This window comes from Molothrus aeneus, chromosome 2 (genome assembly GCF_037042795.1).
Source record: "Molothrus aeneus isolate 106 chromosome 2, BPBGC_Maene_1.0, whole genome shotgun sequence".
Taxonomy (NCBI): domain Eukaryota; kingdom Metazoa; phylum Chordata; class Aves; order Passeriformes; family Icteridae; genus Molothrus; species Molothrus aeneus.
Genome location: NC_089647.1, coordinates 48,010,349 through 48,023,607, shown reverse-complemented (window position 1 = coordinate 48,023,607; position 13,259 = coordinate 48,010,349). Strand labels below are relative to the sequence as shown.

The window sequence follows — 13,259 nt, the reverse complement described above, 5'->3', positions numbered from 1 at the left end:
TATACAACCATGCATGCATTCTTATATGAGTGCAAGCTTACTAATAAATTTTTCTGTGCTTAAAATATAGTTCTAAAGTATTGCAATATTCTAAAGGAAGGAAAAGAAATCTAACATGCCATTGCAGTCAAACTTTTTAGCAATGTTTAAGAATAATCTCTATTTCCATTATGATTTAACACCATTCAAATATGTAACTTTGAGACCATTTTTTCTTTCATCACACCACTGCTTACCTCATGCTTTAAATCTATTGTAAAGTCTGATTTGAGTGGTTCACTCTTCAACTTCTTCGCAAGCCTATGCAATTAGAGATGAAGAAACTTAAACATATTAAAAAACCCCAATTACTAGTGCAGGCAGGAAAGTGTGGCTGGTACTACTGACCATCTTATAAGGGGAAAAATAATAATAAATCACATTTCTGTATTTATTGCCTCAAGAAGCAACTTGTATTTATCATATAAATCCTTTTTTAAAAAAATCTGACAATGTCATGATGTTAACATTAATTTTCAACACACACACTTTGATACATTCTTCCTACACAAGAAGAAAGTTCTCATCTGGAGAAGGTAGAGAGTCTGGCATAAAATTTGCAACAGATTAAAAGCAGCAGCACATTTGAAGCTCAGTATTGATCAGCATCTCAAACTATAGACAATATTATCTTTCTGTGTATTTCAAAGCATAGTGTTTAAGAACTTTTCAATTCATGAGGACATCGATCTTTGCTATGGTACAACACATTCAATTTCTGAAATCTATGAACTTTTCAAAACTCATTTGAAAGCACCTAAGAGTCTAAGCAGAAATAAATATGTAGTTTGTCTGTACAGTATGAGAAACACTTCTAGAGGGCAATGCAGCCACTCTACAACCCAAGAATAAAACCACTGTCTGGGGGAGAATACATTCTTAAAATTACAATACAAAATTGAACTACTTAAACAGTTAGTATTGGATTAGCTACTTGATGTAGGCGGAGTGAAGCAAAATAAATCACATGCAGAGCAATGATAAAGAAATCTATTTCTGCACTCTTGTTTAATTTTGAAGTGTTTATAATGATTATACTTGGAATGTGTAGAATAATGGCAAATAAATGGGAAGTGACTTAAAATTCAATTCTTACTTGTTAACAAGTGGAATGCTAAGGGCCCAACCAGCAGCAAAATCCGGAAATTTAAAGACTGTAGGATTTTCAGCAAAGGCATAATGGTGAATTATTGTAGATTCTTCATCATATAATGCTTTACCTAAAAACCACTCCTGTAAAGGAATATAGGAAACAATTTTGTTCATCTACAGCATCCCTTTAGTGAGGTTGATGACTGCATTCATGCTGAATAAAGCAAACCTGAAAACAAAAACAAGGGAAGCACATTGTTCACAATTAATAATCTGGACAAAAATTGTACTTGGTGAGAAATGAAACTAAAAATTGTTCTCTGAAAACAAATACAGGCTGTATTTTCAAACTCCAGAACATGCCTTGGCTTCCACCTGTTCAAAGAACACTAAATCCCAGAGTCATAGAATGGCTGAGGTGGGAAGAGGCCTCTTGAGATCACCTAGTCCAACTGCCCAGGAATCAAGCAGGATCACCCAATGCAGGCTGCCCAGGACTCTGTCCAGTCATGTTTTGAGAACATTCCACAATCTCTCTGGGCCACCTGTATACCAACTTTTTATTATTTTGCAGACTGCTGAGACTTTAAAATGAATATTGAAGGAGCTCTGATATAAATCACCTTGAATTTCCTATCTGATGGACTACTACTGTATATAAGCAACCAGGGATGGACTGTTAAACTAAGATGACAGTTACTATGTACAAAATCAAAGTGTTTTATCTCCTTTTATTGTGGGTTGGAATTTGTTATTTTATTAGACTCTGTATGCAATGCAAAGGAGAGAGTAGAACTGGCAAAAGGACAGCATCTAGAACAAAAATGTTCATGTTTCTATTCTAAGAATATCAATTACAAGTAGATGTTTCTTAAACAGAAAAAAAAGGAGATTCCAAAAGTCTTAATATATTCAGTCCTCTGTTTTGAAGACCAAGTGTTTCAAAAGGTAAGACCTCTGAATTGTTATTATTATTGCCATTTTAGAAAAGAACTGTGAGAAAACACATGGCCATGTGCCTGAAAAAGAAGTAAGTATGCTAAAGTGAGTCCTGAAGCAGAATTACAATAAAGAAGCAAAACATATTTCACACAGGAGATTTTGGCTTCTTTGATTACAAGCAAAGGACTGACACCAAGGTGGGGTTTTTTTCTGAACACTGAAAATTCTAAATATTAGCACCTTTCATGTCAGTTGCATTGCCAAATTTGCTTTGCTCCTTGGTGACTGTACTTCTATTTTGTTGTGCAAGTCTTTTGGTGTTGTTTTTTTTCCAACAGGTACAGAATATTTATCACCAAGACAGATCAGAAACAGAATGCAAGGAAAAAACCCTACTACTTTACATCAGAGACAAACTAACATCAGTCATTCCATCTGATGATAATCAGAATTTATAACAGAGAGGAAAATGGGGAGAAGGGATGGCAAAACCGACTATATTAATCTTTTTATTTATGGTACATAATTTTCAGGCTATTCACAGAAAAATGGTTTCTCTGCTCAATTTTAACAGTTATTCAACAGCTATACAGGCATTTGTACTGCCTCATGTTAAATACCTTGCTCTCAGCCTCAGCAACAGAAATCTATACCCCTGTTTTGAGGTGTTTGGACACATCTTTTCCAATATTTGGCAAAACACACTCAATCTCATTCAAAAAGAAAGTCAAATCTCTAAATTTTTATTTCACCTTGGACTTGTCAAATCTTCTGAGTGTTTCTACCAGTTTTATGACCTGTATTCTTGTATCTTCTTCACAGAAGAAAATCCATGAGGAGTTCCTACCATAGGTAACAGAGAAGCTAAAAAAAGAAAGAAACATTTTACTAATAAGGTGATTTATGAACAAAAATGGCAAATTGAAGGCACATTCCACAAAATAAATAATTTGTCATCAATTCTTCATTTACAGAGAAATGAAAAATTTTACAACTGATTTAGAATTACACATCAAAGGACTATTGTGAATGGATAAAGATACTGACTCTGCTGCTATCTATTGATAAAAAAAAACAGTTATTCCACAAAGAAGGGAACAGAGATACATATAGAATTTCCATCCAGAAATGTACAAAATATAAATGTAATGTAAAAACTTCATTAGCTTTTCCAGTAGAGTGAACCTGTACAGACTGAAGGGAATCCTCAAAGATAGCAATAATCTCAATGCAGGATTCCCAACTCCTTCAGAAAAATGACATTCCCTGTTTCTCTGTTCCTCTAGCCTTAATTCTTACCCTACTCATCAAAACAGAGCCATATTAATTAATAACATCCTAATGGAAAAAAAACCCCTACTATATTTATTTTTCCACTTTCCTTTGCATGGCTTTTGGGAATGATTCCGAAGGCTAAGTACTTAAGACCTCCAAGAGAGTCTTATGGAGACTTCAGAGCACAGAGTTCAGACTGCAAGGAGACCTTGGAGATACCATGGTAAGATCCTGTTTTGGATAATTTTTAAAAAAGGGATTTCTTCTCTGCTGAATGAGATGAAATGTAGCAGGCCTTCGGGGCACAGTAAGGATACTGTGTCATGAGACATCCACTGAGTGTAATCTTCTGAAATTAAATATTTTGTCCAACTTAACCTGTGCCCAAGAACTAAAAATTAAAATTTTTCACAACTGCTTAGAGACCTCCTTAAAAATGTAGCTGAGAGATACAGGACTGAGAAATCTATTCTTTGGAAGCAATTTTCTGATATAGATGCATCTTATATCACAATTAAAAGCATCATCACCTGCTACAGGATGGCCTGAACTCCCTTCTTCCTCTTTTGTCCATTGAGAAAACAAAACAATACAAACTTCAAAACATCAACATACTTCTAAACTCCATGTTTTCATTTCCAAAACAGTACACACAAGGAAACTCATATTCCAAAAATCTCAAGATGGAAATCCTCTACTTAAGATTCCTCTTCTGATTTCTAAATAATCTGCTTCTGCTTTCTCACACAAATGAGCATTTGTATTTTTTCTTTTAGTTTTGCTATATTATAAGAGTTGTATCTGTAAACCCTGTCACCATGACATAAATAATTCAGAAGAGGAACCACAAGGTCATTGAAACAGGAGCTAAGCAGGGAAGATGATTGATAGCTTGAACATCATCTTCCAGTTTTCAATTTACTTCAAATCTCTTCTGCTATTTTTCACAGTTTACATATATCTCACAGACAGCTGCTATACAAGCACTATTTACATTTTTCTACACACAAAGTAATGGAAAGCAGAAGGAAAAGTATCCTGTCCTGCAACCACTCTGACATAAAAACCTCACCCTGAATACATCTAATAAATTATATTAACTAAGTTAAAACTCAGTAGGCTGCAGATTTCAAATGCAAGTTTCAGGCAAAAGATAGTCTTCAGTACCAGGGAGCTTCAGGATTACTAAAACAATTTCCTGACAGTTTGCAAGATACTACCATGTAAATGCAGCATGTCCTCCTTGGAGCCACCTGCATAAACTAAGAAGAAAAGATATTTGAGACTGCCTGTCTTTTCTTATCATACTAATATGAAAATTTGCCATATAAGCATCTAAAAAGATAGTGAAACCTAAAACTTCTCACTAGAGAGATATACGGCCTCTTACAAACTCTATAAGCAATAAAAACCGAAAACAAGTATTATGATCCATTTTTTTTTCATTTATTCTACTTCACTCAGTCAAGTAATCTGAAAGATGTAAATTTCTGTAATACCTCACTCCTTACACTGTAAGAAGTGGGGACCAAATAGAAAAATACACATTTAAAAAGGCCATTTCTTTAGACTAGCTTACTTCCCTAATAATTTTTAAATGCACCATGATTTGAAGAAGGTTGTTGCTCAGTTAAATTCTATTATTACTGTTCTTTTATTTTAAATAGGCTTCTCTGATTTAATTAAGTTTATCAGAAAATTGCTTTATAAAACAAAAAAAAAGTACAGTAAGAAAGTTAAAATATAAAGTTGCAACTCTCATTAAAAATTTTTTGCTTCTGAAAACAAAGGTCTGAGTAACTAATACATATATTCTTGGTTACAAAAACTTCGGAAAATGACTGGCATTCATTACACTTACTCTGTCATTAATGGCAATATTGTCCATGCACCTTCATGCCTGTCGATCTGATGTATAAGCAGAACCGTAGGCAATTCCTTTAAGAAAAATAAAAATATTCCCATGAAACTTGAATTATATGTACTGTCTTCCTAAACATCAATCAATCTTTAAAAAATTATTCTGGAATAATTAATTAGTTTTCCAGTTAGTTTCTAGGTTTTGACTGGCAAGCAGCCCTGAAGAATAGATAACTTAGGATGGTATGAAACAAGGTGAGCTGCAAGTTAGGGATGGTGCTTCTTCCAACGTGTAATTTTGTAATTGTCTTTTTGTTATACATCTAACAGACTTTGAGTTCAATGCTTTGCATAAGAACCCATGTAATCAACAGATCATAGTAATCTCCTTGCCATACTATAAAATCCCACGAAGAAATACTTCTAAATAATGAAGGGTGTTCTACAAAGACTTCCATTGGACAATCACGTTACACACAGCTTAAGTGAGAGTTCCAACACTCTTTGCTTTCAGCTGAGCTTTGACTTGTCACACTAACATCACCACAAAACCCAAAGGATTTACAGAAAAATCAAAATGAGGAGTTAGCATTTTTTTCTTCCTGAAAGATCAAAGAAGCTTTCCTACAAAGGAAAATACTCAAAAATTCCTTTGCTCTTTTGTTACTTGAAACTTCTTTGATGTGGCAGATCCCAGTGTCTAGCAGATAAGCTAGAATTCTGAGGTAGTTTCCAAGAGAACACCATTTAAACGCAGCCTTCCCATAAACCAAACTGCACAATTTGTAATACATGTGGAAAGCTGGATGCAGATACATCCCTCAATACACAGGCAGTATCCTACTCCATCAGTGAGTGCAATCCCCCACTGCAGCATCATTCTGTCCAGGTGTGACACCAGCTAAAGATAAGGGAGAGGTTCCCTGCTCACCTGACAGCCTGACAGGGGCTCACGGCCCACAGGAGCATGGGACTCACCACAGCTTTCAGGGGAACAGCACTTTGGGTTGGCACAAAATGTCACATGAGATGCTTAGGAAAGAGCACAAAGTCAGGAAAAGAGGGATCATGGTGTTTGAGGAGTGGTTTAAGCCCAGCTGGAAATTAAGCACCATACAGCTGCTCACTCAACCCTCCTCTTACCCTATCCAAGCTGAAACCAGGACAAGGAGGAAAAAATCATTGGTAAGTACAGGGAAAAAAGGGAGGTGGTCACTTTTAACAATTTGCTGGGCAGGACACTTGTCTGGCCATGGCCTGCTCTGATCACTGCAGTCTGTCCTGTCTTCTCCTTAAATTCCATTTCTCTTGTATTAGCGGGGTGTCCCATGGCAGGAAGGAAATGATGGATCTGACTCCATGTTCTTAGAAGGCTAATTTATTATTTTATGGTACTAGAATATATTAAAGAATACTAAACTAAACTATACTAAAGAATACTAAAAGGATACAGACAGAAGGCTAGAAAGATACTACAGAAAAACTTGTGACTCTTTCCAGAGCCTCGACACAGCTTGACCCTGACTGGTTATTAAGTCTAAACACTTGACATGAAACCAAGGAAACAACCACCTGTTGGATAAACAATCTCCAACCACATTCCAAAGCAGCAAAACACAGGAGAAGCAAATGAGATTATATTGTTTTCCTTTTTCTCTGAGCCTTCTCAGCTTCCCAGGAGAAGAATCCTAGGCAAAGAGATTTTTCCAGAAAATATGATGGTGACACATTTCTAATTCCTGGGCAGGAGGCTTCGTGTATCTGTGTTTGGAGGTCTGTATTCCCACAACCAGAGAAAGGACCATGAGTTGTAGGGGTCCACCTGTCTCTCTAGGCCCTAATCCTTTTCCACTTACAGCTTGTATGTGCCAAACATTCCTGATTGATGAATGCTTTTTCTGAATCATGCCATTAACATAAAATTCACACGTGAACACAAAAATAATTTATTTTCTAAGAAAAGCTCTAAGATAAAGTTTGCACTATTTTCTGACTCTGTCAAGTTTACTTTAAATCCTTTTTAGGGGTAGTTAAGCACCTAAGTTAAGCATCTAGAAACATATAAAACCTCCACATTTCATGTACTAAAGAAAACATCTCTACTGCTCTAAGGAATAACATAATAATGTCTCTCAGGAGTGCATTAATCTTACACAAAAATAAGGATTTATGCTATTGGAATGACCCAAATTGAAAAGAAACAATGCAAAAACTCCAATTTGTAACAGGATATTCACCTGCATCTCAAAAATCAGCATTTCTGATTTATGCTTCCAGTTCAAACTAACCCAACAAATATGTTTCTGCTTGTTTTCAATTTACTGAAAAAACAAAAGTTCAGAGCTTTTAGTGGAAGTGGCAAATCTTAGTCATAGTATTCTCAACACCTTGTATTTCACTAAAATGTGAAAATGGGAAAAATTTACTTGGGTATAGTTTTATCTTTATTGACTTTATTTACTTGGATTTATTTTTTTATTTTTATTTTTAATATAAGTTTATGGTAAAACCGCAAAATTATGCTTACTTAAGGGGCTGTAGATAGGAAGATAAAGGGCAGACCTTTGTCTTTACAAGAACATTTATTTTTACACGCATACAAAACCTGCTAGTATTTGTAGGAAGCCATGTATTTAATGCACAAAAGACAAAGAAAATAGTAGTTTAACAATAATATACTCAGTGTCTCTATTACACTGAAGGCTGAAACTGGATTAATTTTAGATAAAAGCAGCATTTACCCATGCAAAAGATTTAAGTAAATTACATAATCTAAGTAGCTGTACCCTTATACTCTATTTACTTTGTGCAGAGCAAAGGAGTGATGATAAAGAAAAAGCACTCTCTTGAGCTAATCCAATACTCTTACAAGGTATCTTGTCTCTTTGACGTTGTCATAAACCTGCTCTCTTTCTCTACCCAACTTCCTCTAAAACATGAAAATACATGTCCTGCAGGATCCTCTCCTTCCACTCACCTCTAACCATGCATTAATTTTAATTTAATAAAGGCAATGCTTAAAACACACTCTAGAGATCTAAAACAGCCACTTTCAAAAATACAGAAGCACTTCTGCTGCTTTTCCTTTCTCATTTTTACTCTGAACCTAGTGGTACTGGTCTGACCTATTCATTTTATTTATTCCATCTTCAGTACAAGGACAGAACAAAAAAGAAAAATGTATCTGGTGTCAGCTTTGAGGAGTGGAAGGGCACGTGCAGTCAAGGTAATGAAATGTAACTTGCACACTGTGCCTATCTCATAAAACTCTCCTACAAATGCACCCATGTCTTGTATTGCATTCACAGGTTATTCTAGCTTGAAACTATTGTTTCCACAGTTACAAACCACATGAGTTTTCACACTTACCAACATTCTACATATGACACAAGTAAAGTATCTTGAAATATAAATAACATAATTTAACCACTTTTTGAAGACTGAGAAACTACTCTCCCCACTTATACAACTGAGCTGACTTTAAAGGGCAAAACCAAGACATGAAATTGCTTGTGGTCTGAAATACAGTATGAGATGTTTTTACTCCAAATACCACCTACTCTATCAGCACAGTGAGATCAGCAATACCTGTTACAGATGACAATGGCAAACTTTACACAAATGAAAAACTAAGTGTGAATAAAGGGGTTAGAGCCACATTTTCAAGTCAGTTCCAAAGACAAAGACGCACACAGCCTCATTTGTACCTTAAAATCATCTAGTATTTTTTATGCAAGTTGAAGTATGAATATGCTAATGACACAATCAATTTCACACTAAATCATCAAGAGAACTCTGGTTTTTGAATCTAAATATTGAAAGTTCTCTACATTAACATGAAAAAAACTTGGAGGACTAGCATATCCAATAAAGAAAAGGCAATTCAGAATAAAAGAATTAAGTAAGAGAATTGTTAACCTGAAACAAGTATCTGTATTCTTTCTGCACTACAAGGAATTTCATATCAATCTACCAAACCCTGTAGGAGAAATGTGCAATTTATATAGAATAAAACTGTACAGGGTAAAACCAAAAGGAAATGCTATGGTTTCATAGACTACAAGGCCAAAATGGGCTTCTGTATGCACCCAGGATGGCAGAGATCCAGCTAAAATGGGATTTCCAGGCTAGGTCACATCCTCTATGATCCTCCAGTAGAACTGAGTTGGCTTTGTTTTTCTACAAAGTAGCTCACTGAATTTCCTCTAAGCATAACCAAACCTTGCCCTAAGTGTATTCTTTTGTGAGAACACACTTTATTAGGACACAACTCACACTAGATCTGGCTCAGCACTATTATTTATATATGTCCTGTGTGACATGATTTTGCAAGTCAGGCATAGAAACAGATCCGGAACTGCAGTGAAATGCAAAACACGATGGTAATCTGCTCATTGTTATATTACTGAGTCACCTGAGCAGAGCAAAAAGCCATCTTGTAATACACCAGAGAAAAATAGAGTAGAGTACAGGAATTTGCTCCTAATGAGTCCAGTTTGCTCATATGTGTAGGTGTCTTGCATTTATTATCTCTGTGCTTTGTGAGCTCATTAAACTGCCTTTTAAACTCCCCCCAAAGCTGAGGGGTAGGAGTGGGGTCCTTAAACCCTGAGCACTGCTGCTGCTGCTGAACTGCACAGCTCCAGACTCAGAAATGTTTTCCTATCTCTACATACCCTTCAAGCACATAACAGCATTTTCCCTCCTCTCTTATCTTCTTTTCAGTAATCAATCCTAAGACACATTCAGAGCCTTCTCAGCCTTCCCCTGGGAGGTGAAATAAGCCAGGCTCTTACAGTCATCTGTTATGACTACTTTGACAAAGTAGAGCTGTGGAATACATACTGAAGTCTCCCCACAGCTTTATTTTCAAAAACATGCCAATTCTGTAGACATCCTGAAGGATTTCTAAAATAAAGTAATACCAATAACAATAGTAAAAGAAAGTAATAGCAAATCTCCTACCTCTAAGCCCAGCGGGTCAGACAATTTACTGGGAATTTCCAGCTTCAAACATTGCACCAAACACTTCATCTTCTCTATATTCTAACAATTTCCTTAAATATTGAAAATTACAATACATATTTAAATTCTTTTTCATGTTTTAAAGACACAAATATAAATTTTATCTGAGCCTCATTTCCGAGAATCCAAGACAAAATATTATTTCAATAATCCCATTCAAATAAAACTCATGGATGATTTAAAGTACTATTATACATTACCACTGTAAAAGAACTTTGCTTCTGTTTAACATATCTGTTATTTAGGAGCTTCTCCAAAGTTGTCCAGTCCTTTTAATTTTTTGCTCTATTTCTTCCTTTAGGCTTCATTCATAGAATCCTAGAACAGTTTTGAGTTGGAAGGAAAATTTAAAGCTCTAGTCCAGGCCCCTCCAGTGAGCAGAGACACTTTCAGCTACATCAGGTTGCTCAGAACCCCAACCAAAATGATCTTAAATGTTTCCAGGGATGGGATATCAACCACGTCTCTGGCAAAATGTCAGTGTTTCGGCAACATCACTGTAAAAAATCTTCCTTATGCTGAGTCTCAGCCTACTCTAATTTAAAAACTCTACCCTTTCCTTATTATTACAGGCTCTCTAACAAGTCTGTTCCCCTCTTTCTTTACAAGCCCCCCTTAAGTACTGAAAGGCCACAATAAGGTGTAAAAAACTCCCACAACAACAAAACCCATGATTCTCATAAGGCACAGTTTTTAATAATCTTTGCTCCTCAGGAAGCCCAAAGTAATAAAGTATAATGTACTATTTTCCATTAGAGAGAATTTCTACTTCTGTTCTACTCTCAGATGCCTGGTTATCATTTTAAAAAAGAGCTGAGTTTTCATAATATATTATGTGTAATTTCAGAGAGTTCAGTGAAAGGCCATAGCTTTCACAAATCAAGAGCAAAAAAAATAAAGCAAGTACTGTGTGCAAAAAACCACAGCAAGTACTGTGTGCAAATTAACAAATCAGACCTTATTGTGTAACAAGACAAATAAAAAGGTGTAGAAAAAATCTGGAAAAGTTTTGAGTGCTTATTATAAATGCTACCACAGATGTGTATAATAAGACAGTAGCCTAGGATGACAACAACATATTGCAGTAAAGTGTCATTTGTTTGCTCTTCACTTGAGTGAATAAAAAGCAGTGAGAAATACTTTCTCAGCAGCTCACAGTTTACAAGAATTCTAAATAAATGCAATCATGCAAAAGAAAGATGTGTGGTATACAGCACATAGCTGTAAGTCATGAAAGCCAATATTAAAGATGAACCACTATAATTATGTTGCCTGGTCTGAGTAAGGTCTTTGTTTAGAATGGGTTTAAGAAAGGATTTTAGAATTGTAGTTGATAATATTCATGTGGAAAGTGAGTTTTTACTTAAAAGCAAAAATAGCAACTAGTGCATAAAAACACTTCAGGTTGGATATTGGGCCAGATTTCTTCACTGAAAGAGTGATTAAGCATTGGAACAAGCTTCTCAGGGCAGTGGTGGAGTCACCATCCCCAGAAGTATTCAAAAAATTGAGCAGATGTGGCACTTCCTGATATGGTTTAGCAGGTGTGGTGGTATTCAAAGACTTGATGATTTGGAGATCTTTTTCAACCTTGATGATTCTATGATTGAAGCAACGAAATTAAGCAATTTATGGGGTTCAAATGCTTCTTTAAATATCAGCAAGATTAGCAGTATAAGCAGATTTATATTAATGGAAAGCCTGAAGCATCTTTCACTGACAGCAAGATTGAGACAGTTGTCTCCCAAGCTAAATCAGTGTGATCCATGGGGGAGCAGGTCCCTTCCCCACAACAGGCTCTGGCCAAATAAACCTAATGTACCTATTTTAACTAGGGAAGAAGAGAAGGAACAGGAGAGTAGAAAAAAGCTTCCACAAGGCAAGAAATTTGGTGAATGTATTTCAAGTACCAGTATAGATGCTCAGGAGAATATACAAGAACAAAACAACTGTCACTAGGTAATGATTTTAATCTGATGATTTAGTAATTCTAGTCTCATGTATACTAGAGCATTCTATTCAAAGATGACTGAGCAATTTTATATAGCCAACAACAGTGGAGGAGGAAGCAATCTCTTATTCTTTATAGCAATCTCCCATTCTTTACAGGGAAAAGAAATACCTTAGTAAAATGGGTTTGTTCAAATCCTATTAAGCATGCAGAAATTGCTGCTGAAGAGGCTGAGACACTTAGCCTAAAGCATTTTAAACTTCTGAATTTCTTTTTTATATTTTGCCCTGTCTTGTTTATATTTTGCCTGTCAATTTATATTTTGACATGTCAAGACATCTCTGTGAGGTGACAGGTCCTATTTTCTGCGTTAAAAAAGTGAAGGAAGCTACCACATATTTGATTGGTAAAAGCAGTGATATAAAAATGGTCTATGATTGCAAGGCAGGGCTGAGGGCAGCCCACTCATCACTGCTAAAACATTTAAAAGATCTCATTAGTGCAGAATTATCCAACTGCCACAAATTCCTTCATATCTGCTGAGCATCCATTAGAGGAAAACGATCCTGTTTACCTTCCAGCACAAAGTGTAGGTAACGTTTACAGTTCCTACAGCTAATGAGCAAGGCATCAATTCTGCTGATAACAAAGCCTAGCAATTGTCAAAAGGATGCCAGTACCTTTGCAGAATGAGAAGCAAGGGCATATTAAAAAGTCAAAGATAAACAATTAGAACAAAAAGCTAGGAGAACAGCTGGAGGAAAGCAAAGATAAAACAAAAGTCACTCAAATGTGTAAAGCCCTGCAAGCTGACCTTGAAGAGATTTAAGACAACTCTGAAATACATTTTCCAAACTAAGCAGTATCTTTTGTACACTTTTCCTGGACCACTTTCAAAAGGTTTTATTTTGAATGCACCTCTCCTTTCTACAGAACAGAGTTTAGAAGCATTTCACAACAGGAGCACCCAAATATTGAAGCCCCAGAATGAGTAGTTGCACTTTAAAATGCAAATCCTAAAAGGAATGAAGCATTACAAAGAAAAACAAAGGAAAGTGACCAAGAGCATACTGAT

At 35.7% G+C, this 13,259-nt stretch overlaps 1 protein-coding gene across 2 annotated transcripts in view; it reads right to left on the bottom strand.

Moving 5' to 3' along the window:
• B3GLCT (beta 3-glucosyltransferase) overlaps positions 1 to 13,259 on the bottom strand; it is a 46,079-nt gene that overhangs the window by 15,879 nt on the left and 16,941 nt on the right. For both annotated transcript variants that reach the window (XM_066544885.1, XM_066544887.1), the window contains 4 exons: positions 5,210 to 5,286; positions 2,826 to 2,937; positions 1,136 to 1,272; positions 237 to 300 (listed from right to left, as the gene is read on the bottom strand). In XM_066544885.1, the coding sequence (XP_066400982.1) occupies positions 237 to 300; positions 1,136 to 1,272; positions 2,826 to 2,937; positions 5,210 to 5,286 (390 nt within the window). The remainder of the gene's footprint in view (positions 1 to 236; positions 301 to 1,135; positions 1,273 to 2,825; positions 2,938 to 5,209; positions 5,287 to 13,259) is intronic.